The sequence below is a fragment of the Sus scrofa genome, chromosome 7 (assembly GCF_000003025.6).
Source record: "Sus scrofa isolate TJ Tabasco breed Duroc chromosome 7, Sscrofa11.1, whole genome shotgun sequence".
NCBI classification, from domain to species: domain Eukaryota; kingdom Metazoa; phylum Chordata; class Mammalia; order Artiodactyla; family Suidae; genus Sus; species Sus scrofa.
This window is the reverse complement of record NC_010449.5, coordinates 40801044-40828064: the sequence shown is the minus strand read 5'-3', so window position 1 is coordinate 40828064 and position 27021 is coordinate 40801044. Positions and strand designations below refer to the sequence as shown.

The 27021-nt window shown below is 45.6% G+C and overlaps 1 protein-coding gene and 1 long non-coding RNA gene across 4 annotated transcripts in view; one reads left to right on the top strand and one right to left on the bottom strand.

Annotated features, from left to right (window-relative positions):
• On the bottom strand, window positions 2481–19810 carry LOC110261532. 3 transcript variants are annotated; one of them, XR_002345749.1, is made up of 3 exons: window positions 19673–19810; window positions 17867–18059; window positions 2481–2642 (listed from the first exon to the last, which is right to left on the bottom strand). It is a non-coding gene; the product is annotated as an uncharacterized LOC110261532 (long non-coding RNA). The 3 variants fall into 3 exon arrangements; XR_002345748.1 differs by lacking the exon at window positions 2481–2642 and adding an exon at window positions 12874–13082; XR_002345747.1 differs by lacking the exon at window positions 2481–2642 and adding an exon at window positions 17453–17644.
• CLIC5 (chloride intracellular channel 5) overlaps window positions 20048–27021 on the top strand; it is a 124974-nt gene continuing 118000 nt past the window's right edge. The window contains 1 exon segment of the mRNA NM_001198923.2: window positions 20048–20468. Within this exon segment, the coding sequence (NP_001185852.2) occupies window positions 20406–20468 (63 nt within the window). The 5' untranslated portion in view covers window positions 20048–20405.

Sequence of the window (27021 nt, the reverse complement as noted above, 5' to 3'; positions counted from 1 at the left end):
TTGTTTTTTCTTCTTCTAATAATAGCCAATGGCTTAAAAAAATTCTCGTTGTCTTTTGAGGAAAAGTTCCCAGCACAATACAAACTAGTGGATAGGCAGTGACTGGTAGGAGCCAGGAGATCTGAGATCCTTACCTGGTTTTGCCACTGACCCCCTCTGAAATTTGAGACCTGTCACTTAAACATTCTAGATCTGCTTTCTCCCACAAGATGATGGCAACACTGGCTACTTTTCTTACCTTACGGTGTTATTCGGGTATGCAATAAAGTAACATATTTTTTTAATGTGTCAGGCGCCTACTTTGATCAAGTACTTTCACATTCTTTGTGGCATTTAATGCTGAAGAGTCCACATTAAACACGATTAGCCCTACTGGTCGATAAGGAAACTATGAATCAGAGAGGTTAAGTGATTTACCCAAAGCCACACAGCTATTGCAACGCCAGTCATAGAAACCTTAGGAGCCATGATTCCCTCTAATGCCCACAGGACACAGTCTGAGCCTGGCATTGCATGCCTGCTCTGGTCTCCATCAGCCAGGGGCTCCCTTGGCTCAGAGAAGGTCTGAGACAGAATGTTGCAAGGTGGGGTGTTGGGAACCTGTGTCAAGTTCACAGTCAACTGTCCAATGATGATATGGCAGAAAACAGGGGTGGTTGCTGGGATGTGACATGGAGTTCCCACCTCGTGGCCTGCAGCCTTTTTATTTGTATTTACTTACTATTTTTTTAAAGTACCCAATGGATTTTAATTTATAATTGTACAGCAATCATCACAAAACAGTTTTATAGCGTTTCCATCCCAAACTCCCAGTGCATCCCCCACCCCACAACCTGTCTCATTTGGAAACCATAAGTTTTTCAAAGTTCTGTGAGTCAGTGTCTGTTCTGCAAAGAAGTTCACGGTGTCCTTTTTTTAGATTCCACATGTAAGTGATAGCATTTGATATTGGTATCTCACTGTCCGACTGACTTAGCATGATAATTTCTAGGTCCATCCCAGATGCTGCAAATGCCATTATTTCATTCCTATTATTTGTTTGTTTATTTGTCTTTTTAGGGCCACGCCTGCAGCATATGGAGGTTCCCAGGCTAGGGGTCAAATTGGAGGTGCAGCTGCCAGCCTACGCCACAGCCACAGCAAAGCCAGATCCAAGCCGCATCTTCGACCTACACCACAGCTCACGGCAACACCAGATCCTTAACCCACTGAGCGAGGCCAGGGACTGAGCCCACAACCTCGTGGATCCTAGTTGGATTCGTTTCCCCTGAGCCACAGTGGGAACTCCTGTTATTTCATTCCTTTTAATGGCTGAATAATATTTATTGTGTATATGTACCACACCTTCTTTATCCACTCCTGTGTCAGTGGGCATTTAGGTTGTTTGCATGTCTTGGTTATTATATATAGTGCAGCCTGCAGCCTTTTAATTCTTCCCCAATGTGTCAACCATCTCAGCCTGAAGCACTTGTGCTGGAATTTTCTCCCGGCTCAGTGGGGTGGGTCTCGCCTTCCTTCTGTGGGACTAAAAAGACTCTCTAACAGGCAGTTGCCTCACCTTTGGCTGCACATTGCATCAGCTGGGAAGCTTTACAAATAATCCCAGGGTCCAGGCCACACCCCAGACCAAGAACATCGGCGTCTCTAGTGATGGGAGATGGGAATAAATAATTTGATAAGCCCCCCAATGCAGTCAAGTTTCAGAAACACTGACCTGGAGAACAGAGGAAGACTCTCCCCAGGGGCGAACCTGAGCTTCCAGTATTTTAAGATCCAGACTCTCCAGAAACAGGAAGAAGCTACTCTGGTACCATCTCCAATAGTACCTTTGTTGTCCTTTTTCTGTGTCTGCTACGTTAGCCAGTGGCGGGTGACTCCCAGGACTCTATCACCCTTGGTCTTCTTACTCTAAGATGCCATCATTGCCTTTAAAAATTGGTAACATCAGAGTTCCTGCAGTGGCTCTTCGGATTAAGGACCCGATGTTGTCTCTGTGAAGATGCAGGTTTGACCCCTGGACTCACTCAGTGGGTTAAGGATCCAGCATTCCTGCAAGCTGCAGTGTAGGTCGAAGATGTGGCTCATATCTGATGTTGCTGTGGCTGGGGCATAAGTCAGCTGCTGTAGCTCCGATTTGACCCCTGACCTGGGAACTTCCATATGTCACAGGTGCAGCTATAAAAGGAAAATAAATATATCATCTAATGTTAACATAGCATTTTATGGCCATCTACTCCGCTCTTTTTTTTTATATTTTTTATTTTTTATTTTATTTTATTTTTTGGCTGCACCCAAGGCATGTGGAAGTTCCCAGGCAGAGATCTAATCGGCACCACAGCAGTGACTGGAGTTGCTGCGTGACAATGCTGGGTCCTTAACCCACTGCACCACAAGGGAACTCCCACTCTGCTTAATCTTAATGCTGGTTCTTCCAGATGCCATTTAGGGATCAAACGTTAATTTTTTTTTTAACGTCATTCTTTTTTTTTTTTTTTTTCTTTTTAGTGCCGCTCTCGCAGCATGTGGAAGTTCCCCGCTTTGGCATGTCTTCTGTCTTCTCCACACAGGGTCTTGGTGGGGCTCTCAAAGTCAAGACTGAAAGCTTCCTGGGCTGATGTTGTCAGGAAACCGGGTGGGTCTTCCTGTATGTGCAGAATAAAGATAGGGGGCGCTGTGGAAGGATGTAGGCAAGTGTCCAGCCCCCTCTTTCCTCCTTTCTCTCCCCCTGCTTCGGGGGCTTCTGGAGCATCACAGTGGGAGGGGAGGGCTTATCCGATGCAGATATTGGGGCCCCACCCTCCACTTCAGGGTTTGTGGGAGGGTCTCCGTGGAACCTGTTTTTTAAGAAACTCCCTATGGTTCTGGAACAGACTGTCCTAGGAAACTCTGCTGGCCCCACGCCCTTCTTGGAAGGCTGACCTTTGTGCTATTTCCAACGACCTGCAGAGGCCTTTGAAAGGCAGATGTGCTGGGACAGCCATTGACTAGGTTCCTCGGTGCTGCAGGCAGATGTGGGAACAAGGGCAGGGTGGCAGGGTCTCCAGATGTGTTTGTCCAGGGATGGGAGGGAAGCAGGGCCAGGGGCGTGAGAGTGCCTGTGGGGACAAGGGTCTAGAATTCAGGGCAAGGCTGCTGAAGAGGGAACTGGCTTCCCAAAGACAGATGGGATTGACTTTGCCAGGGTGGGGGTCCACTTTGCCTGAGGGGGCTCTGACGAGGTTGGGCAGAGTCTATCTGACAGGCCCGAAAAAAAAAAAAAAATTTCAAACCATGTACAAACCAAAAGTTGTAAAAATAAAAACATTTCTGTCCCCTGCATCCCACTGTTCTGAAATAATCCCTATTTATAATTTCGCATGTAGTTGTCCAGAAAACGTGGGTAATAGAAAATGATGGATACTTTACAAAAACAAAGCACAAGCATGTGCTCTTCTCTGATTTGTTTTCTTTTCTTTTTTAAATTTTTCTTTTCTTTTTTTGCTTTTTAGGGCCACATCCACGGCCTATGGAAGGTCTCAGGCTAGGGGTCCCATCGGAGCTGCAGCTGCTGGCCTACACCATACCCACTGCAACACAAGATCTGAGCCTTGTCTGCGACCTACACCATGGCTCATGGTAACACTGGATCCTTAACCCACTGAGGGAGGCCAGGGATCAAACCCATATCCTCATGGATACTAGTTGGATTTGTTTCCATTGCGCCACAACAGAACTCCTGTTTTCTTTTTCATTTACTATATCCTGGACATCCTTCCATGTCACTCCATCTATGGCCTTTCATTTGCTTCGTTATGTGGATGAACCAGTTTCTTTCTGGTGGACCTTTAGTTCGCATCTGGTTTTTCCTTATATCAATCAATGGTGCAATGAACATCTTAGAATATACATCCTTTGCTCACATCAGGGTTCCCCATCAGGGGACCTGTTGGGACAATTTTTATCATGAGTCTAATAAGGGTGAAAAATGTCTCACTGGTGCAATTCAGTCTCTTAGGCAAGTGGTATGCATTTTCATATATTTCTTAGCCCCTATGTTCTTGTTTTTGTGAACTGTGTGTATCCTTTCCCCAGAGTCAAGGCTCACCTTTGTGTTTTCACACATGGGTGTTTTCTTATTTCCACTATGGCATCTGTTGGCAAATTGTAAAAATAGTTGTGTGTTGAAAAGAGTAAATATTAGGGAGAGGGTGAGGGGAAGGGAGCCGTTTCCCACTTAATGGAGACATCAGAATCAGAAACTTCATAATAAAAAGCACTGCTTAGGAGTTCTCGTCGTGGCTCAGTGGTTAACAAATCTGACTAGGAACCATAAGGTTGTGGGTTCGATCCCTGGCCTCGCTTGGTAGGTTAATCTGGCATTGCCATGAGCTGTGGTGTAGGTTGCAAACAAGGCCCGGATCCCACGTTGCTGTGGCTGTGGCTGTGACTGTGGCAGCTCCAATTCGAGATTCGACCCCTAGCCCGGGAACCTCCATATGCTGCAGGTGAGGCCCTAGAAAAGACCAAAAAGACCAAAAAAAAAAAAAAAAAAAAAAAAAGCACTGCTTATATTATTTGCTGTGTAAGACCTTAAAGAACTGACGCAACGATTTATATTCTGCCAACCGCAGTGATGGTAGAAAATATTGCTTTAATAAGGATTTGTTGAACACATGGGTGAATGTGGACATACAGATCCAACATAAACCATGTGCTGGCCAGGAGGAGACAAAGACAAGAAACACCACCCTGCCTTCTCAAAGCTGGACGTTTTGCTGGCGCTGCAAGTGTATAAAATGATGAATATTATGCAAGAAGTGACTGATAGAAGGAGGAGTAGATGCCTCCTGTACTTGAAGATCTTAGCCCTAGAAGACAACAGACACATCAACAAATAATTTCAAAGTAGGCGAACAAGAATAGACATTTGCATAACATGGTGGAAGCATGATTATTTTTTATTAGAATATAGGGTTTGTTGTTTTGTTTGTTTTGTTTTTTTTTGCTTTTTAGGGCCGCACTCATGGCATATGGAGGTTCCCAGGCTAGGAGTTGAATTGGAGCTACACCTGCCGGCCTATGCCACAGCCACAGCCACACAGGATCCGAGCCTTCTCTGAGACCTACTCCACAGCTCACGGCAATGTCAGATCCCCAACCCACTGAGCGAGGCCAGGGATCGAACCCACAAGCTCACAGTTCCTAGTTGGATTTGTGTCAGCTACAGCACCCTGGGAACTCTTATTAGAGTATAGTTGATTGACAGTGTTGTGTCAATTTCTGCTGCACAGCATAGTGACCCAGCCACACACACATATATATACATACATGAGTTTAAGGATGAGAAAGACCTTGCTGGCTAAGGAAATGTGAGCAAGTGTTTCAAGTAACAGGAGCAAAGACTTGGAGGTGGAAAACAGAGGGGTGTGTATGTAGGAATGAACCATCTTAGGCTTCCCAGAATCTTTAGAGCCTGTGGCCAGAGGAGTCCAGATGGGCAGACAAGCCACAACCCTGTCACGTCATGGTCCACACTGAGCCACGGAAGGGTTTTAAGCAAGGGCTGGTGAGACCCAACGGACCTTGCAGAGGGTCTGGCCATGGGGCAAGGGATGGATCTGAGGGCGAGGTGGGTGGCCCAGGTACAGCACAGTTAACAAGCCTCTCTGACATTCGGGGGTGGGGGTGGTGGGAAGGGGAGGCAGCTGTGACAGTGTGAATGAATAGTGGAGACATTTGAGGGCAGGAATTTGGTGATGCATTGGAACCCGGGTGACGGAAGAATTACACCAAAACATGGGCTTCGTTTCTGGTTTGGGTGACTGGATGGATGATGGTGGCACCGGCTGGGAAAGAAAATGCAGGAGAAGGAGAGGACTGCTGGGAGTTTATTTGTGCGGTGTTTTGGAAGGGTTGACTTTGAGGAAACTGGGGTGTCCAAGGGATTTACTCAGCACAGTTATATATTAGCGTGAGGCCATCAGGGAAGCGATAAAGGCTGACAGTTAAGGTCTGGGAATGAATGAATGAACTCCAAATAGCACTGGATTTTGAGACTGGGGCCTTCATGGGCCTCACCCATAACTCACTCATAACCAGGCATCACTTCCAGAAATTCATCATCACTTGGATGGCCGTCACACTGTGGATCAGAAATGAACTTGGGCCTTGATCCTGGAAGTTCTTCTGATCTTTAACAGGAGCAGGGGAAACCCAGAAGGGCTGACTGCCTTTCTTTTCTTTTCTCTTTTCTTTTCTTTTCTTTTCTTTTCTTTTCTTTTCTTTTCTTTTCTTTCTTTCTTTCTTTCTTTCTTTCTTTCTTTCTTTCTTTCTTTCTTTCTTTCTTTCTTTCTTTCTTTCTTTTTCTTTCTTTCTCTCTCTCTCTCTCTCTCTCTCTCTCTCTCTCTTTCCTTCCTTCCTTCCTTCCTTCCTTCCTTCCTTTCTTCCTTCCTTCCTTTTCTTTTTGCCATTTCTTGGGCTGCTCCCACAGCATACGGAGGTTCCCAGGCTAGGGGTCTAATGCTAGCCCGCTGTACAGCACTGGGAACTATGTCTAGTCACTTATGATGGAGCATGATAATGTGAGAAAAAAGAATGTATACATGTATGTGTGACTGGGTCACCTTGCTGTACAGTAGAAAATCTACACAACACTGTAAACCAGCTATAATGGAAAAAATAAAAATCATCATAAATGAAAAAAGTGGGGATAATAAGGAAAACACCCTTTCTGCCACTTTTCATGACTGCTGGTATGGTAAAAGGAGAAATATTTTTGGAGAGTCCATGCAAATGTCATTTGAAGATGCCTGGCAGAGCTTAGTATGACTCCATCAACAGTTATCAAACGAACTATCTAAATTCCAGATACTCATTTGCTTTGTTTGTTCAACTCATTTATTCAACAAATACCCCCTGAGGGTCTGCTCCGTGGGAGGCTCTCTGTTCATTGCTGGTGAAAGAAGAGAATGGACGCCATGGAAAGACATGGCGGAATCTTCAGTGCATAACACTCAGTGAAGGAAGCCAGTCTGAAAGGGCTGCGAATTGTCTGATTGCAATTACACGACCTCCTGGAAAATGCAGAACTACAGAGACAGTAAAAAGATGAGTGGTCCCCAGAGGCTAGGAAGGAGGGAAAGATGAGGAAGTGGAGCATGGAGGATGTTTAGGGCAGTGAGGCTACTCTGAGTGATGCTACAATGGTGGGCGCTCATCACCAAGACACTTGTCAAAACCAACAGAATGAATGATGCCAAGAGTGCACGCTCATGTCCTGGGCGCTGGGTGACAACGACGGTCACTGTAGTTTCGTGGCTGTGAGATGCTGATCATCAGGGAAGCTGTGCATGAGTCAGGGCAGAGGTTTATGGGAACTCTGTACTCACCGCTCTGCTTTTTAGTGAACCTAAAACTGTCTTTAACAAAATTGGAGTGCCCCTTGTAGCTCAGCGGTAATGAACCTGTCTAGTATCCATGAGGACGTGGGTTCAATTCCTGGCCTTGCTCAGTGGGCTAAGGATCCGGCATTGCTATGAGCTGTGGTGTGGGTCGCAGATGTGGCTCCGATTCGATCCCTAGCCTGGGAACTTCCATATGCTGCAAGTGCAGCCTTAAAAAAATAGGGAGCAAGAGAATGGATTGCATATGCTTCCTAGGCCCCTCCAGCATACCGGAGGAGAGGAGAATAGCAACATACCTCCCAACACAGATAAACAGGAGGTACAGTCTTGCCTGCGCCCAGTGTAAGCAAGCTCTTCTCTTTTCACTGTTCTGCTATTTTGTCTCCATTTGTGACAGGGGCATATGGAGGGTCAGTGCTGGTTATTTTCAGGCAGAACCCCCTTCAGCCTTATTTCCTGCGGGATAAATGGTCGCCCAGTGGTGAGGGGCTCTGACTGCCTGTGGCGGGATGGAGGCAAGGGGTGGGTGCTGTGTGGTCAGCACCCACATAGCTGGGTGCACAGCATCCCTATGACCAGCAGAAGAGTTGGCCTTGACTGATGAACTCAGCCAGACCACTTTGGTGTGGCTGTTTTACATCCTTCTGCCCTTTAATTTGATGACTTCCCCTGGGGACGTGGGTGCGGTGAGAAAGGCAGAGCTTAGGTCAGTGTTTGTCGCCTTGGGCTTAACATTGGGAGGCTCCACGAAGGGCATTCAATCTGGCATCTAGTGATGCAATTCCCCTGGGTGTGTTAACTGGGGATCAGTGGCTGGGTCCACCTTCAGCTCTGTTCATCCTGGGATGTGGTTTTATGAGAGAGGAAAAAGTGACAGTGGTCGGGTTTACAAGAGTCCAAAAGAGCAAGGCAAACAAGATTGCACTTCACTGTAATTGAATGAGTTTCGGTGCAATTTTAAAAATTAAAGTAGAGTTGATTTACAAAGGTGTGCCAATTTCTGCTGTACAGCAAAGTGATTCAGTTACACATATGTGTACATTATTTTTTATGGTCTTTTCCATTATGGTCTATCCCAGGAGACTGGATATAGTTCTTTGAGCTGTACAATAGGACCTTGCTGTTGATCCATTCTAAATGGGATAGTTTGTCAATGCAATTTTTAAAAATATAAAATGACTTGGATCAAATGTCAGTCACTGGAAGTGGGTTTGTCCTCCCCTACATATGCTAGCCTGGGTGGATGCAGCCAATGAGCAAAACCAAATGGTAGGGCCCTTGAGGTGAAAAACAGATATTGCAAAGGAATCTTGGACTAATGTCTGTCTTTTTACAGGGGTGCATTGCAATTCTCTCCAAACTGTATTTAACTGAGGAAATTATGTGTCGTTTCAGACCAGAAAATGATCGGCTGCCAACTCAGTTTATATTAAGTATCCTCATTTCTTCATGCTAGAACTTTTTTACCAAATGAAAAGCTCTGGGCAGATTTTCTCCAACCATGTACTGAAATTGCATAGGCTGCATAATGTAATTACCCAGGAAAAGGTGAAAATGTGACCCCATAATGAAGATTCCCACAGGGATACCATGGAGGAGTTCAAGCTAGACTTTCAGTTCCTCAACATAAACGCTTGGTTCTATCTGCCTCAGGGCCCTTGCACATGCTGTTCCTTTCTCTTTTTCCCCCTGTCTTCAAATGATTGGCCACTTTTTTTTTTCCATTCAGATCTGTGCTTCAATGTCACCTCCTCAGAAAGACACCCTACCAAGGAGGTTTCCTCATTCCCCACTGTGATTCTTTACTATTTGCAACCCAGATTCCCTGGTAATATTTATTACATATTATAATGATATATCCACTATTTGTTTACCTGTTTGTTCAATCTCCCACAATGAATTGCAAGACCCCCCCCAAGATAAGGGTTATATGCACAACTGTTTTATTTCCCAAGGCAAACCCAGTGTTTCCAAGAGTATTCAGGGTTTGAGAGATAGTCTGTAGATGAATGAATGTGAAAATGATAAACTCTGGCCATGGATGTAGAAGAGACCTCAGTAGAAAAAGACTCATTTGTGAGGCAGCTGGAGTGGATCCAAGTACTATCTGGTTACAAAAATGTCGTCAAGGAGCATCTTTTCTCAATACTCTTCAAATGTATTTCATATTCCATGTTCCTAAAACACATTCATATATCTACTCAGCACCCCTTGCTTGTTTTAGGCACTGGGAGCTCCTTGGAAGAAGGGCTGGGTCTTATTCATCAATTTATCCCCAGCCCTGAACGCAGTGCTGGGTACAGAACAGGCAACTGAGGCCTGTTTGCTGAATGCAACCGAAATGAGATACTTGAAGTATCCTTCTCCCTGGACGAAGGAAATTGAAACAATTCAAGGTGTTACCCTCTGATTTCTTTCTGTCCAAGCTTTGTGGGAGTAGGGTTAACCTTCCTGGCAGGTTGTAAAGGATTGTACAGTTGGGGGAAGATAGATGACAAAAATAGAATCAAATCTTCCTCCTGAATGTAGATGAAAGAGAACCACTTAGTGCTGTGCTGCAGAAATACATTTCTTCTGTATCTGCCTAGAGGAGCACGATGGCCACTGTAGATTTTATGACTAGGTAACAATGTACAGAAATGCTATGTTCTATTTCTCAGAGTTCTTTTTTTTTTTTTTTTTTTTTCTTTTTTTCTTTTTAGGGTAGCACCCACAGCATGTGGAAGTTCCCAGGCTAGGGGTTGAATGGGAGCTGGAGCTGCCAGTCTACACCACAGCCACAGCCACACAGAATCCGAGCTGTGCCTGCAACCTACACCACAGCTGAGGGCAACGCTGAATCCTTTAACCCAGTGAGTGAGGCCAGGGATCAAACCCACATCCTCGTAGATACTAGTTGGGTTCACCACTGAGCCACAATAATGGGCCCTCCCTTCTCTGAGTTCTTAAAGTAGAGAAAGAGAGAGCTGTACAAGAAAGTATAGAGAAAGAAGGAAAAGACTCAAATAGAGATATGTACCTAGAATTCTAGGAGAGGAACACACTTGTATTGTAGCCCCACTTTTAGGGTAGATTATTTAAAAAAATAGTAATTTAGTTAGAATAATTCTGCCCATTTCCAAGAAGTAATTTGTCATTTTCTCAATAATATACTATGCCTTTCAGGAAATAATTCCTTGTGTAGCTTAAAGAAAGGTGATATGATGACAAGGAGATCATTGGCTGAAGGATGCAGGCGACAGAATGAGGTTGGGGGAATGACAGGGTCTGAGTTCCATTCTTTACCTGGGAGCATTTCTTTTTGAATGTTCCAGTAGCTGATCTTCAGCCTTCACTTCCAAACTGGGCCTTTTCATTCTCTCTCTCTCTCTCACTTTTCCACGCATTTGAATATATTGAAGATTTTTATTTATTTATTTTCATTTTAACTTTTTAGGACTGCACCCACGGCTTAGGGAAGTTCCCAGGCTAGGGGTGGAATCTGAGCTGCAGCTGCCGGCCTACACCACAGCCCCTGCAACGCGTGATACAAGCCACATCTGCAGCCTACATCACAGCTGATGGCAGCGCTGAATCCTTTAACCCACTGAGTGGTGCCAGGAATCAAACCCACGTCCTCATGGATACAAGTCAGGTTCGTTACCGCTGAGCCATGATGCGAACTCTCAAGTACATCAGTAGTTTGGAAGTTCCCTTGTGGTGCGGCGAGTTAAGAATCCAGCGTTGCTGCAACTGTGGCGTGAGTTTTATTCCTGGCCTGGGAACTTCCACGTGCTGAGGGTGTGGCCAAAAGAAATGCACATTAATAATGAAATAATACTAACCAGGACTTATTTATTGAGGTCATTAAAAAGAGACACTTGGGAGTCAAACAGACCTGGATTCAAACCCCAGGTCTAGAGCTTTCTGATCAGCTGTGCTTACTGACTAACCTGTGTGTTACCTTCCTCATCTGCAAAGAGAGTAACGATAGATGCTACCTCGTAGGTAGGGCTCCAGTGAGGGATTAAGTGAGAAACTGCCTGTGAAATGCAGTGCTGCTTTATATGCATTTTGGGCAAAAGAGCTCTTTATCCTTTGTTTATGGGTCGGTTAATATGTTTGCTGTGTCATATGTAATCATAAATAGTATTATTTAAACTTTACATAAACTTCAGGCAAAGTGCAGTTATCCCTATTTTGCCGATAAAGAAACTGAGGCTTAGAGGGGTTGGATGAGCAGGTTACAAGGCTAGGAAGTGGCAGAAACCAAGTCTTTAATTTGGAACTTCTGGATATAAGGCCAGTGCTCTTTCCACTGTATTATAAAACATTCTCTCCGTGGAGACATTATTTTATAACTTCATCATTTTATTCTGTAGCTATCTATGATCTGCTTAAATCCACACACAGGACCTTTCTCGGCAACTCTGTCAATGTCTGAACATATTTTTATTTTCATCCTGTGTTTCAGCTCATGAGCCTGAGAAGAGTTATAGTGGTTTGATGAGGGCTAACATTTTAAAAATAATAAGTTTTGTTCATCTCAAGATGGGGCTTCTTTTTAAAAGTGCACCATTGTGTTACGATCTCTTTTCTTTTTAAAAAAATCAAATTTAATGTTTTACTTTATTCATTTTTTTTTTGTCTTTTTGTCTTTCGAGGGCTGTACCCACTGCATATGGAGGTTCCCAGGATAGGGGTGGAATCAGAGCTGTAGCCACTGGCCTACATCACAGCCACAGCAATGCCAGATCCAGGCCCTGTCTGCGACCTACACCACAGCTCATGGCAACGCCGGATCCTTAACCCACTGAACGAGGCCAGGGATCGAACCTGCATCCTCATGGATCCTAGTCAGATGTGTTTCTGCTGAGCCACAACGGGAACTCCTATTATATGGGAAGATAGTCGATTTACAATGATGTGTTAGAGATCTTTGTTCTATCATAAGGACCATCCCTTGCCCATGGCCCTCTTTATTTTATGCAGGTTCTAACTGATGTGGGTACAAATCTCTTGTTGCAAACATCAGAAATCCCAACTGAAGATGGTCTGAGCCAAAAAAGGATTTTTGCTGACCATCAGGTCAGGGAATTTTAGGCAAAAAGATATCCACTCCTTCAAACAATACATCAGAATGTGGTCTTCCTCTCTCCACCTCTTGGCCTTTGGTTTTCTCTGTTGACTTTACTCTCAGGGAGACTCCATCCTAGTGACAACAGATAGTACAAGCCACTCCAAGATCATATCATAGTTCCTCTGCAAATCCAGCCAGAAGGAAAAATAGTCTCTTAAACACATTTCTGACGAAAGTCCCAGAATTGATTCTTATTCCATCCAAATTGATCGTGCGTCCATTTTTTTTTTTTTTTGTCTTTTATCTTTTAGGGCCACGCCTACTGCATATGGAGGTTCCCAGGCTGGGAGTCTAATCAGAGCTGTAGCTGCCGGCCTACGCCAGAGCCACAGCAACACAGGATCCGAGCCACATCTAGAACCTACTAACCACAGCTCACAGCAACACCACATCCTTAATCCACTGAGAAGGCCATGGATCAAACCCTCAACCTCATGGTTCTTAGTCAGATTGGTTTCCGCTGCACCAGGATAGGAATGCCATCACATGTCCACTTTGAACCAATCACTGAGCTCAGGAGGCTCCCATTGGCCAACACAAGTCACCTGTCCACCGTTGTAGCTCCACTTGGACCTAATAGGCTGTCAATGGAGGAGGTACAGAATCTTAAGGAAAATCGTGAATGGATTCTAGTTGTCAATCATTATAAAACCCTTTACTTTTCCTTTTAGAACTTCAATCTGTTTGATCATGGCATTTGCCCACTTCCCTCAAAACATTCTGCATTCTGCTCTCACTTGTAGAGACACTGACTTTCTGTCTCCTATGTCCCTCACCTTGCTTCTTCCCCAACTCTGGTCATCGTTAACAGCATTCTCTTTCTTGAGTTATTCAAGGCTGTCTCTGGGAGTTCCCATTGTGGCTCAATGGGCCAAGAACCCAACTAGTATCCATGAAGATGTGCATTTGATCCTTGGCCTTGCTCAGTGGGTTAAGGATCCAGCATTGCTGCAAGCTGAGGCATAGGTCATGGTGCAATTTGGATCCAGTGTTGCTGTAGCTGTGGTGTAGGCCAGCAGCTGTAGCTCTGATTCGACTCCTAGCCTAGGAACTTCCCTATGCTGCAGGTGCAGCCCCCAAAAGAACCATAAATAAGTAAGTAAATAAATAAATAAATGCTGTCTCTGGTCAGTTGGCAAAATGAACTTGTTGGCCCAAATAAAATCAGATATATGGATACGAGTAGCATGAGTCAACAGTTGTTTTGGAATTTTGTTACATGTATTTGTCTTGGACCCTGACCAAGGTTTTTAAAAATTTGTGTAATAGTTGGTTTTATTTCCTTTTGTTTTGTTTTTGGCTGTGGTCTGCAGCAGCTTGATCTCCCAGACCAGAGACTGAACCTAGGCTGCACCTATGAAAGTGCTGAGTCCTAACCATTAGACCAACCAGAAACTCCCAATAGTTACATTTTTATGTGATGTTGCTGTGACCAAAGTGTGAACTTGGCCGTCAAGTGAGGACAGTCCTCCGAGCAGTAAACCCTGCCCAAAGTGCACGATGATGCAACAGAACATGGCCTTAGATCCTTTTTATTCTACCTTTTGTCTCCTATGGTTTTCCTTTCTCTAGGAGCTGGGTATTTTATTTTATTTATTTATTTTAATTGATATATGTCTATTAAGAGCAACAACAGTTCATATGTTCCTGTTTGCTAGGAGCTGGGTATTTAAAAAAAAATTTTGCGTGCCACTTCTGGGTCCCTGTTTCTTTTTTCAGCTCACCTCTGGGTGTCTCTTTCAGCAGAGTGAGGGACGGGTCCAGAATCTCCAAGTCCAGTCATTCTTTTTCTAAGACCAGCTAGTCTCTGATCCCACCAACTCAATAAGCAAATCTCTATCAGCATTCCAACCTCATCCAACCACATCATGTTTCACAAACACAGTAAATCACGGTGGTTAAGGAGATAAGCTTTAACAATGGGGAGACCTGGGTCAGAGTACCCAGCTGTGTTGTTTATAATTATCTATGTGACCTTGGACAAGTTACTTAACCTTTTTAAGTCTTTGCTTCCTCCTTTGTGAAATGAAACTAATAGCACCTGCCTTGGGTTTATTACGAAGATGAAACTAGCTAATAAGGGAGTCTGGGTTCCCACACATGGTGGCCTCTTAGTAAATGTGAACGGTTATTATTGTTACATAACCCTCCCCTGTGTTTCAGTTTGAAATTAGAATACTTATGAAAAGTCCACATTGTGAAGTCCACCTCACCAGTGTCAGCCTTGGAGTGATACGAGCTCAGAATTCCAAGTGGAGGAGGAGGCTGTGAGGTGCCAGTTAGTCATTAACTGATTCCATCAACCACTATTTAATGAGCAAGGGCACGGTACTAGGCATCTTATCAGTGTGTTTACAAGTTTATACCTGGGGGCCGTTATGTTCTGTGTGTCGAGCAAAAGGGACACAAAACTCCATTCCTGTCCTCTGGGAGCTTTTGCTCTTGTGGGAAAGCCACGACCCAACCCATGAAAGAATAATGCAAGAGCTAAGACAGCTCATTGTCATCAGGTGATATGCATGCTGCCTGTTCTCAGAGGGTTCTAGAAAGAGTGTGGCACCCCCAGAACATAAGTGGAAGGAATGAGCAAAGAGTGAGTCAGTGGGACGAGTGATGGTTGTCGACAAGGACTCTTGGCTTCAGTCCAGCTCACTCGCTGGCCTCTCCCTTTGCTGAGCACAAGTGGGCAGCCCGCTGTGAGGACAAAGATCACCGGCAATGTTGGGCACACCCAACAGCACATGGGTTTATAAAGGAATGGCACTAGCAACCCACCCCGTCCTCCTCCCAGCCCAACCTGTGACCTCACGAGGGTGGAGGGACTCATCTCCTTTTGTCTACACTCACTTGGTCCTCCCTCAGAGACACAATGTGACTGCTACTTCTGCAGCTGTCATCAACATCTGTGTCCCCTCAGCTTGAACCTGAAGCCCTTGGGATTGTCCAAGGGATCCTCTGCAGAGAATGCAAAGTGGAATGACCTGATTCCTATAGAAATAGCTGCCTTAGGCAGAATGAGTGACTTCAACTAAATATCATTAGGTACATAAAAAGCTGGAGCTTGGAACAAATGGCATATTCTGGTACTGGGTAAGGTGAACATTTTGGGAAGATCTCCCTTATCCTTGTTCCATAATGATATACATATATTCATATATATGTATTCTTTTTCTCTTGCAAATACAGTTAGAAGTTTATTGATTTTATTGCTCTTTTATGAGAACCAGCTCATGATTTCATTGGTTTTACTCCATTGTTTTATCTTTTTTCTATTTCATTAATTTCTATTCTTATGTTTATATTTTACTCCTTCTTGCTTTGTGTTTAGCGCACTATTCTTTTTCTAACCTTTTAAGGTAGAAGCTTGGATGATTGATTTGAGACCTTTTTTCTTTTCTAAAAAGAAAACTTCACATACAAATTTCTTTCTAGGTACTGCATTAGCTGCATCCCACAAATTTTGATATGTTCTATATTCATTCTCTTTAGTTCAAAATAGGTTCTAATCATCCTTGAGGCTTTCTCATTAGCCAAGGCATTTCTTTTAAAGTGTATTACTTAGTTTCTAAATATTTAGGGGGTTTCCACATATCTTTGTTTTTGGTCTAATTGGTTCTATTATGGTCAGAGAATATATGTTGTGTGATTTCATTTTTTTTAAAAAAATAAGATTCGTTTTGTAACTCAGAATATGGTCTATTTTTGTGAATGTTCCATGTGTACTTGCAAATTGTGTCTATTCTGTTGTTTGGGTGAGATATTGTCCCTTTTTTTGTCTTTTTGTTGTTGTTGTTGTTGTTGTTGCTATTTCTTGAGCCACTCCCGCGGCATATGGAGGTTCCCAGGCTAGGGGTCGAATCGGAGCTGTAGCCACCGGCCTACGCCAGAGGCACAGCAACGCAGGATCCGAGCCGCGTCTGCAACCTACACCACAGCTCACGGCAACGCCGGATCGTTAACCCACTGAGCAAGGGCAGGGACCGAACCCGCAACCTCATGGTTCCTAGTCGGATTCGTTAACCACTGCGCCACGACGGGAACTCCAAGTTGACTCTTTTATCATTATTACTATCCCTCTTTATCCATGATGATTTCCTTTTTGTGAAGTCTATTATGTTTGGTGTTAATATAGTGACTAACTTTCTTTTGATTGGCATTTGCATGGTATTTTTCCCCCGTATTTTTAGTTTTTTCTATATCATTATGTTTGAAGTGAGATTCTGTAACAGCATATAGTTGGGTCTTGGTTAGTTGGTTGGTTTGTTTTCATCCAATGCAACAATCCCCATCTTTGGAGACTGATGTGTTTAGACCATTTATATTTAGTGTAAGTACTGAAATAGTTGGATTTAGGTGTGCCATTTTATTATTCATTTTTTTGTTTGCTCTCTTTCCCCCCTTTTAGATTATTGGAATATTTCTTGCCATTACATTTTAAGTCATCTATTGGTTTTTTGTTTTTGTTTTTGTTTTTTTAACTATATCTCTTTGAATAACTTTTATAGCTGTGTTTTAGGAGTGGTTACCATATACATAACTTTTCTCAATCTGCTTAGAGTTCAGCTGGCCACTTAAAGTGAAGTATAGAAACATTACAGCTATGTAAATTCTCTTACCTTCACCCTTTATGTCATATCATTGAATCTGAATATACTGAAAACACCATCAGATATGTTATAGTTTTTATTTCAAAAATCATACAAAAATATGGGTATTACACAGATTTGCATGCTGTCCTTCCACTGAGGCCATCCTCATCTTCTCTGTGGTGTACCAATTTTAGTATGTGGGCTGCCAAAGTAGGCATCTAATATGTTTTTGAGGTGCTTCCTTGATAAAGATTTATCCAAAACTTGCACAAAGTTTATAAAACTTTAATTATTAGAAGTACAGTCTACATGATCATGGATGTGTTTTTCTTCCCCTGAAGAAAGCTAGAATTGACTTAACCAATTAAGAATTGATATGAAAGAGTCCAAAATGAAGTCTTTTTATCTGAACTAAAGCAGAATGTGGAATTAAAAACTAGAAATATGCATGGAAGTATTTTATGACCAAAGCAGAATTTTTTTTTTTTCAAAATGACATGACATTTTATAATATCAAAACGATTGGCTAGGGATGTCCAAATAGGAGGTAGTATCTATAAATGAAAAGAGAAATGTACCATTTTTCAGTACGTGGTAGATAACTGGAGCAGATGAAATGAAAGCCAACTCTGCTAGGTTTGAGATTAAGCAAAGTAGAGGTCATATCACACAGTGTTTAGCTCATAGCCAAGAAAATAATCACATGTGTAAAGCATCTTCCATTTAAAAAAAAACCCCAAACCCTCAAAGGCATTTTAGCATGTCATTTCATTTACCTTTTTCACATGGCTATTGCAAATACTGTCCACAGTCCAAAGCAGGAAAGTGATGCGCCTGTGCGGCATGCAGTGAAGGTGACAGTCTCTTTCTTTAACCTTGTCCTTCCCAGAGTATGCAGTCATTGGCTAGGAATGCACAGCTGTGAAGGTGACTGTTTCTCTAAAGGCTTTGATGATGTAAGCCTGAAACCTAGGAGGAGAAGAGCAATTAAACCTCACCTTGATGAAGCTATCGTGTACCACGAGGGCTGCCATTTGGGCTTGGTGACTGTTTTCTTCCGTGAGGAGGAGACATTTGCACTTGGAGTTGACGGGGAAATAGCCTGCCATAAAGGGTGGTCAGGGTATCTTCCCATCTTCCCTGCCTAGCAGATGCCTGAACGTTCAGGAAAGTTCAGCTGTAGTTCCTTCTGCTCTATGAGGCCTTCCTCTCTGGCCCCTCTGATTGTGACAAATAATCTCTCTCTATGCTGAATTATGTCGCCCTTCCATCAGCCCAGTTCACGTGGCAGCCTTAGTTTTCCTTTCACGGGACTATTCTCCCCAAATAGATGTCAATCTCCATTAAGACCAGAGCAACGTCTTTGCTTCCCCAAAGTGATTTTCCCAGTGGGCACTAAGGTTGGGAGCGGCAGTTAGGAGAGTAGTTGAGAGCTGGGTTCAAATCCTATTCCATCATCTCCTACCTGAATGACTAGGGGAAAGTTACTTAAATACTCTATGCCTCAGTTTCCCCACTTGTAAAACTGAGATAATAACACTATCTGTAAAGATTAAATAAGTTGACATATAGAGTGCTTAGCATTTTGCCTGGTACCTAATGAGTACAATGACTTACTTTTACTATTAAGTGATTAATTTTTCTTAGAAAGCTGTGGAACAGGTAAATATTTATAAACAAGGCAAGACAGAGCACAGACGGGATCAGCTAAAGAGAAGACAAAGAACACAAATAGAAGTTGCCCAGATTCCAGATGCAAAAGACTTAGCACCTGTTGTTTAAGTTGGAACAGCCACTTTGGAAAACCACTTGGCAGTGTTTACTCAAGAGGAACATTCTTACACGCTAGAACCAAGCAATTCTTCTCCTGAGCATATAGCCAACAGAAAAGTGTCCACATATTGTGAAAGAATGTTTGATAGATAGAATCATAGTAACCCCATGGTAATCATTAACCGGAAACTATGCAAATGTCCATCAACAGAAGAATGGATAAATAAATGGTGGCAATAAAAATGGATGGTTTCCAACTATGCACAGCAGAATAGATGAATCTCACACCCTAATGGTGAGCAAAGGAAGCCAGACACCAATAGACCGTGTTTATTGTAAGAGTCCAGGTACAAGCTATGTGCTGTTACAAGTCAGGATAATAGTAAACCCAGGTGGATGAGAGCAGCAGAGGGGGACTAGAACTAGGAACTTTAGGGATGTAGCTAACATTTTACTTCTTCATCTGGGGCTGGTTTCGTGGATGGGTTCAGATTGCAAAATTTTACTGAACTATACATTTACAATATGTGTGTTTTTCCATATGCATATTATACTTCATTAAGAAACAAACAAATGAACAAAACCAGAAATGAGAAAAGCAAGAAGAGAAGAGAAAGCAAAAGAAAAGACGAAATGAAAGAAGGGCGAGGCGGGGCGGGGAACAGCCCAGTAGGTTAAAGGGCACGGATCTTGGCTCAGGCTGCGCCTGACCTGGCTGCGCACCACCTGTCTATACCACCCCTGCTGTCTCTGCTTCCCCTTCCCCCCAGCCCTACTCTATTTGCCCAGCACGAGGATGGCAAATGCACCTGTTTCAGGGTCCTCCCGTTGCGTCCCGGCTCCCCACAGCCTCTCCGCACCCTGAGCATCGCCAAGGCAGGAAGGGTCTTTCCGAGTGGGTAACATTGGTAGGAGACTAACTTGGAGGAGCTGATGCTTCATTAATGAAACGTAAGGCTTAGGGCCATCTCTCTTCTCTTCCCTACACTCACCCTCACCTCCAACTCCCCTCCCCACTCCCTCTCCACTTTACCTTTCCCAGAACGTCCTCCCGCCCCGGCTGCAGTGCCGCGGGTCGGGTCCGCGCCTTCCCAGCGGGGCGTGGGTGCGGGGCGGGGGCTGCGCTCCCGGGGAGCCCCTCCCGCCCGCCCGCCCCGGCTGACCCCGCCCTGCGGCGCCAGCTATTTTGGGCGCAAGCTGCGACCGCGGGATCACTGCCGGGCGCGGATCCTGTGACACCTCCCAGCGCGCGGCACTTGTTGCTCGCAGGACCTGCTGCCCATCCCTAAGCCCACCTTTCCCCCGGTCCTCTGTCCCCGCCTGGCTTCTCTCCTTTCCGTGTGCTCGCCAGGACACCGATCTCTCGGGCACTGCTCTCCCCGGCTGGAAAAATAGATTAAAGAAACTAGATAAATAAACGTGACTCCTCAGGGGGCCCCGCGGGGCAGCCGCAGCAACAGCGACAGGAGCAGGAGCGCTGGCCCGGGCGCCGCAGAGGTGGCGCCTCCCCGGCCCGGGACGCTGGCCCCGGGCACCGACGGCATGACGGACGCGGCGACGGCTAACGGGGACGACAGGGACCCCGAGATCGAGCTCTTCGTGAAGGTAGGTCGGCGTCCGGGCGCCGCCTCACCTGCTGCGCCTCCAGCCCGGCTCGCGGCTCACGTGCCCAGGCGCCCAGAGAGCTGGGACGCCCGACCTTCCCCAGGGAGCGCAAGCCAGCCCTGGAGGTCCCTGGGTGGCCTCTCTGCAAACCAGAGCTTTGCTGCGGGGCTCCCGGGCGGGATGGAGTCAGGTGCAATCTCGCAGGTGGCTATCTTCTTCGAGAGTCAGCCGGCAGTTTGTCAAACCCGCTGCAGGACCCGCGGTCACCCTGCCCTGGTGCGATTTTGGCTTGTCCTGCAAGGCATCTGCAGGTGTAGGGAGATGGCAGGAGCCTGGCTGGACACCTGAAGCTTTCTTCTAAAATTGGAGGATGAGGAAAAGGAAGAGGGCGAAAAGAAAGCGTTACTAATAAAATTATCTTTGACAAGGCAAAGATACCATTTAAAAAAAAATCCCCCTTTTCAGTTTTAATCAGAGCTATTAAAAGAAAAGCAAAAGGAAACAGAGATGTTTTCTTGCTCTGAGACCTGCGAAGCAGAAAACAAACACTCCACTTGCCGGCATTGTTATTGTTGTCATAATCATGCTTCTGCAGGGTAGTGTCAGGAAACGCTAAGGGTAACCTGAGGCAGACCGGGAGGCACAGTGAAGAAATTAAATTAAGTCGCCCGGCTCCCTGGGCAAAAAGACTCTAACGTCAAAAGCTGCTGCATTTTCTTTGCAACCTGTGGGAGGAAGGAAGGAGGCCAAGGCAGCGTTTCCAGGTCCAGGTCCTCGAGCGTAATGAGAAAGAAACATATGATAGGTCCTCGGTGCTGGCACTGCAGAAGCAGGGGGAAACCTGAGCAGGTGGCCGGAGAGTTGCCTCCCGGGCGGGGGCGGTGCAGCGTCGCCAGGACTTGGGGGAGGGGAAGCAGCAGTTTGCCTGGGCGCTGAGACCTTTCACCAAGGGGGAAAAAACCCCCAAACTTTAATGCAATTTCCCTGGAAATATACAGGTAACTGAGCAGGGAGGAGAGCTTGGTGCCTGTCAGGGGCGTCCTGGCGGAATTTAAAAGGCATATAAATTCCTTAGGGATCGGGAATATATATTTCTTTTAAATTTGTTTGGGCCAAAGAACCTTATCGACAAGCTAATTAAACAGATTTTTGCAGAAAGTATAAGATTGTATGACCTCCATAACCACCTTTTGGCCTTTGGTAACTTTTTGACGCCTAAAAAAACCCCCAATTAATCCATTGTGACTTATCTTACACTTGGGAAATGGCCTGTCTCAGCTGGCTTAGCCTACGAAATTTTTTTTTTTCACCGAGTTTTATATTCTTTGAGTTTATTTTTCAAAGTTGTCCAAGGATAGTACGTTTATCTTTCAGTGAGATGGACTTTCCTCAGCCTGTTTCTTTCCCCTGAAAGGGGGTTTCTGCTGCCCTTATTTGGTTTCTGGGACCCCACTGGGAAGGGTTTCCAGGTCCTCTGACAGATCCTGGTAGTGAAAGAGGTCACCTCCTCTCTGAGGCTGAGGTGGGTTGGACCCAGTGCCCAGCAGGGGTGCCCTGACCCTCGGGGTCCAGGCCTGAGGTCTAGTGACTGAATAGGGAAAGCTTTGATAGAGCAAGGAGGCTTGCTGTGCTTCTCGAAGAAAGCTATTTGAGGACTTTCTCAGATTCCTGGGAGTGGGTAGTTTCACAGTGTCAAGTTCCTGCAAGATATTTGAAACACAAATTGACTCTTTTAGAACCAAGGGAGGCCTTTGCCCCCCTCTTAGGTGAGAAGACCATTCTACCTGCAAGTTCTGAGTTTCATGTTGGCAGCTTGGAGGTTTTCTCCATTTATGTAACAAGCTTACTCCGCAGCCCCCAATGCCCCCTCCCCCCAAGGATTCTAAAGTACCTGTGTTGTCATTTGTTCTTTTCCCTAAAGGAAAGCAATGCCAGAGAGCCAGGCAGGCCTTCTTGGTCAGCGCAAAAACCAGATTGATGGGGGAACAAAACAATCAGATAGGAAAGCTCTTTTGGCTCCACGTTTTGAGCTTCTGGTGAGTAGTTATCGTTTACGGGCACAAGGAAAGGCTGAAAAGAATTGTGGAATAAAGACACTTCCCAGGCTGTGATCAGGTTCGTGTTGGAGAAGTCGTGTCCTGATTTAGAGGACCAGGGCGTTTCCATAGTTTGACATGTCTCTTAGCTGATTCCCGTGAGATGAAAAGCCTTCTTGTTGAAGGTGTCAGAGATCAGAGGTGGTTTCTGCAGGGTACAGCGTGTCAGTTTCTAGGATGTCTCTAGGAAAGCTGTCCTCACTGAGTAAGTGTGGTAATGGGGTCACCTTCAACACTCCCATGAAGGGACCCACAACCAGGCCTGTCCTCTGAGTGTGTCATTTGAAACCTCCATCATCCACGGATCCATCATCATCCAGCGAGTCTGTGCCACATTCATTGATAATCATTTTCGGTTACTATTGCTAATAATAATAATAATAATAATAATAATAGGAGTTCCTGTCATGGTGCAGCACAAAGTAATCCGACTAGGAAGCATGAGGTTGCAGGTTTGATCCCTGGTCATGCTCAGTGGGTTAAGGATCCGGTGAGCTGTGGCGTAGGGGGCAGATATGGCTCAGATCTGATGTGGCTGTGGCTGTGGTGTAGGCTGGCAGCTGTAGCTCAGATTGGACCCCCAGCCTGGGAACCTCCATATGCCATGGGTGCTGCCCTAAAAGGCAAATAATAATAATAATAATTAATGATAATAGGTGGCGTTTTAGGACTTAAGAAGCCCACTCATTTACCTTATCTCATTGGTTCCCCCAGCAGCCTGGCCCATAAGCCTTGTTTCCCTCACAAAAATGATGAAAACAGATAAGCATGGCTCTCGGAGACCTCATGAGGCGTGATGCTGTCAGAGCGCTTCTGGAGCTGCAGTTTGCTCTCCCTGTAACCCCCACAGCGCTAAGGATGATGCTTCTCCCATTTTATGGGTTGAGTAACCCATGTGCCTAGGGTGCATCGGTGGAATGCCTAGAAGGAGAGAGCGGTGAATACCATTCAGATCCAGTCCTCAACTAAGCAGTTCAGACTCTACATTTCTTACTCTTCCAAACACCTGTATATCAGACCTTGCATCTTCTTTTGCCAAGTCAGGCTTTCAAGTACTTCCAAGATGCCACTTCCTAGCAACTTACTAATCCATTCAAACGTAGTCACAGAACACTGTCCGGGCGCCTGCCCCTCCCAGCTCTGCACTCCACGTCTTCCCCTTCCAGGGAACATTCTGATGTTTCAGAGATCATCTCCCCCAACGTCGTTCATTTCTTCGTCTATAATGGGAAAGGTTTGAGGAGCTGAGCTCAGATTCTCATTTCCCACAGCAAATGCAGATGGGGCAGAGGAGATAAGAGGACCTGGGTTCGAGTCTTGTCTCTGCCTCTAGTTAGTGAGTGACTCTGAGCAAGTTCCTTAGCATCTCTGTAGGAGTCTCAGCATCCAACTCTTAAAACAAGAGGATGATTCCAGATGCGGTGCCCACATCATTTATTGTCCAAACCAAGACACTTCCGAGAGAGAAAGGAAGTGCTACCGATAATTAGGCTGGGACAACAGGTGTCCCCTGGGATGGTTCAGGTCACCAGGCCACCCTGGCTATGCAAATACTGTCACCGTAGACTGGCCGTGAGGATGCCACGGGAACATACCGAGGAAAGCCCTTCGTCAACTGCAAATTGCTGTGAACACATTGACTTTGGTAATGATGTGAGCGCTGTGGCTGATAGAACTTTTCCTGATCTGCAGGTCCCTGATTTGCCTTAGGGAACAACGACCAGGCTGCTTCCTCACTTGCAGGGCTATTTTGAGACTAAAATGAGATCATATGCAGCTGGGACTATGATCACAAAGGGAGGACAACAGGTTAGAGTTGATAGTGGCAGTGAGTGTGATTTATTGAACAAAAAAAGAGCAAGGAAATAGAAACAAAACAGAAAGTGACTTGGGAAGACAAACACAGGATGCGCTGCCTCGTTAGATTAAGATATTCCTCCATCTGTATCGACTCCTCCACCCCCAGTCTCACCCCTAGACCCCAGAGGCAGAAAGCTACCAAAGCAACCTGAGATCTCAGACCAACTTGCAATAAATGAGGCTCGGGGCCAAGGGTGTGGGTTTCAACAGAAACCAGTGGTTCTCAACTTTGGCTACATATTCAAATCATTGGGGGAGATTTTGAAACTCTTGATGCCAGCTGCTCCCCAGGTCAGTTACATCAATGTTTCTGTGGGTGGGACTCAGGAACGGTATTTTTACCCCTATCCTCAGATGATGGCAGCGTGCTTTCCACCAGCGTCACTGAGTCATCCTCAGGGGCTGGTCCGCTGGCAGGCAGCTGTGCCACAGCTGAACGGGGTGGCCTTGCTGGTGCTGATGAATGTCTAGAACTTCCAGTGGCCTCGGGGCAGCGTGATGATCAGGATCACACTGTCGAGAGCAAGCCTGCAGCAAACGGTGCTCGGTTAACAGATGCTGACAGACCATAAAGCCCTATCTTCAGGCCTCCAGAACACTCAGTGCATGGGGTCGGTCTAGAAAATAATCATCAATTCAGCCCTGGGGGAAACAGAACAGAGTCCTGCTGATTGTCTGATGGAAATGACTAGTCGTTTCATTTACTGAGTGATCCAAATGGCTCTGACAATGGTGCAGAGCACAAGTCAAGTCAATGGTGACCCATGGTGTGGTCATCTGACTTCTAGAACAGACGAGATCAAATCTTGTGGTGTTCTCTGTCAGAGCCATCAGCTGCCTGGTCACCTGGGGCAGCTCGCTTGCCCAAGCACAGGTTTATCAGGTTTTGAAGTTCTTTTTATTCTGTTAAGCTACTGTTTTTCTTTCCCATGACCTCCTGGTTTTGATCTGCAGTCAATAATCCAATACCCAAATTCATCTGCCCGGCGACATCAGCACGTGCATCCTTACCCACAGCTCTGGGAGTGCTGGTGTCAGAAGTTGGTCCCCATCCCAGGTTCCCTGGCAGGTGGTGGGAGAGAGGACAAGGTGTCTGCCGATGCTAAAGGTCACTGCCAGTGGTGTCCCTGCCAACTCGTGATGTTTCTCTGGGTGTGTGGTAGCTTTCTCTATCGAGGGCAGAGCAATCATCAAATTAGGTGATAAGGTCAAGAGCTTTCCATCCTCACTTCCCTTTGAGATTCCAGCGCTGGGCTCAGATTAGTGGTGACGGGAGGTGCAAGAGAAGAGTGTGGCATTAGTTCAGATGGGGGATCACCTGCTGTGTGAGCTAGGACAGGCTGCTTGACTTCTCTGAGCCAAAGCTTTCTTACCAGTGCAGTGTTGATAATGGCAATACCTATTTCCTGCAGTTGGAGTGAGTGCTGAATAAGCTGTGTGTGAAGCTGGAGTCTAAGAAAACCTTCCTCCGCAGGCCCGGTATAGTCCAAGTAGTGAGATGCTAAGCCGTTGCACGTTCCTCCTGAGAGTCAGAGACTCCATCCTGTGTGCTCCTGCCTCATCGCTGGAGCCGAGACACAGCCCCCTGGGAGCACAGTGCACCTGTCTCTGGATCTCCTTCAGGGCTGCTGCTCCAAGAGCAGAAAGCCCCCCTGAGGCCACAGTCTGAAGGAATGGAACCACCGGGTGTAGACCTCTGACCAATGGTTCGATTCTTCCAGCTCGAAGGAAGTTGATTCCTCCTGAAGTTGCTCCCACATAGCTCAGGGGGGCCGGGCCAGGGTGCAGTGAACCCCTGGGGGTGCTGCACAGGCCTCTCCCCTTTCAGCTCCGTGGGGGTGTGACTTCTGGGGCTTCATCCCTTTCTTGACACTGGTTCCAGGCAGGGCCTTCCAGGTTCATCTGAAGATGATACAACTTGGACCCATCAATGAGAAAGAAGGCTCTGGAGTCTAGGTCTTTTCCTTCCAAGAGGACCCTGGGGTCTCTATGCAGATTTTCCCACCTGCTCACTTCTAGCTTTCCTAGCCATGGTTACTCTCCTAGAAAACACACACACACATGTTTAAATATCTTATCCATCTGGACTATAGGAAAAACATAATAGACTCAAAATATCTGGTACCTTTAAAAACTATACCTGGGAGACATCCTCAGGTGTCTTTTTGTTTGTTTGTTTGTTTTGACAGCCACATTGAGGCATATGGAAGTTTCTGGGCTAGGGGTCAAATAGGAGCTGTAGCTGCCTGCCTACACCACAGCCACAGCATTGTCAGTTCCTTAATCCACTGAGTGAGGCTAAGGATGGAACCCGCCTTCTCACAGACACTGTGCTGGGTTATTTATTAATTTATTTTTGATCTTTTTGTCTTTTCTAAGGCTGCTCCTGTGGCATATGGAGGTTCCCAGGCTAGGGGTCTAATTGGAGCTGTAACCGCTGACCTATGCCACAGCTACAGCAACGCGGGATCGGAGCCTCACTTGCAACCTACACCACAGCTCACGGCAACGCCGGATCCTTAACCCACTGAGCAAGGCCAGGGATTGAACCTGCAACCTCATGGTTCCTAGTCAGATTCGTTAACCACTGCGCCACG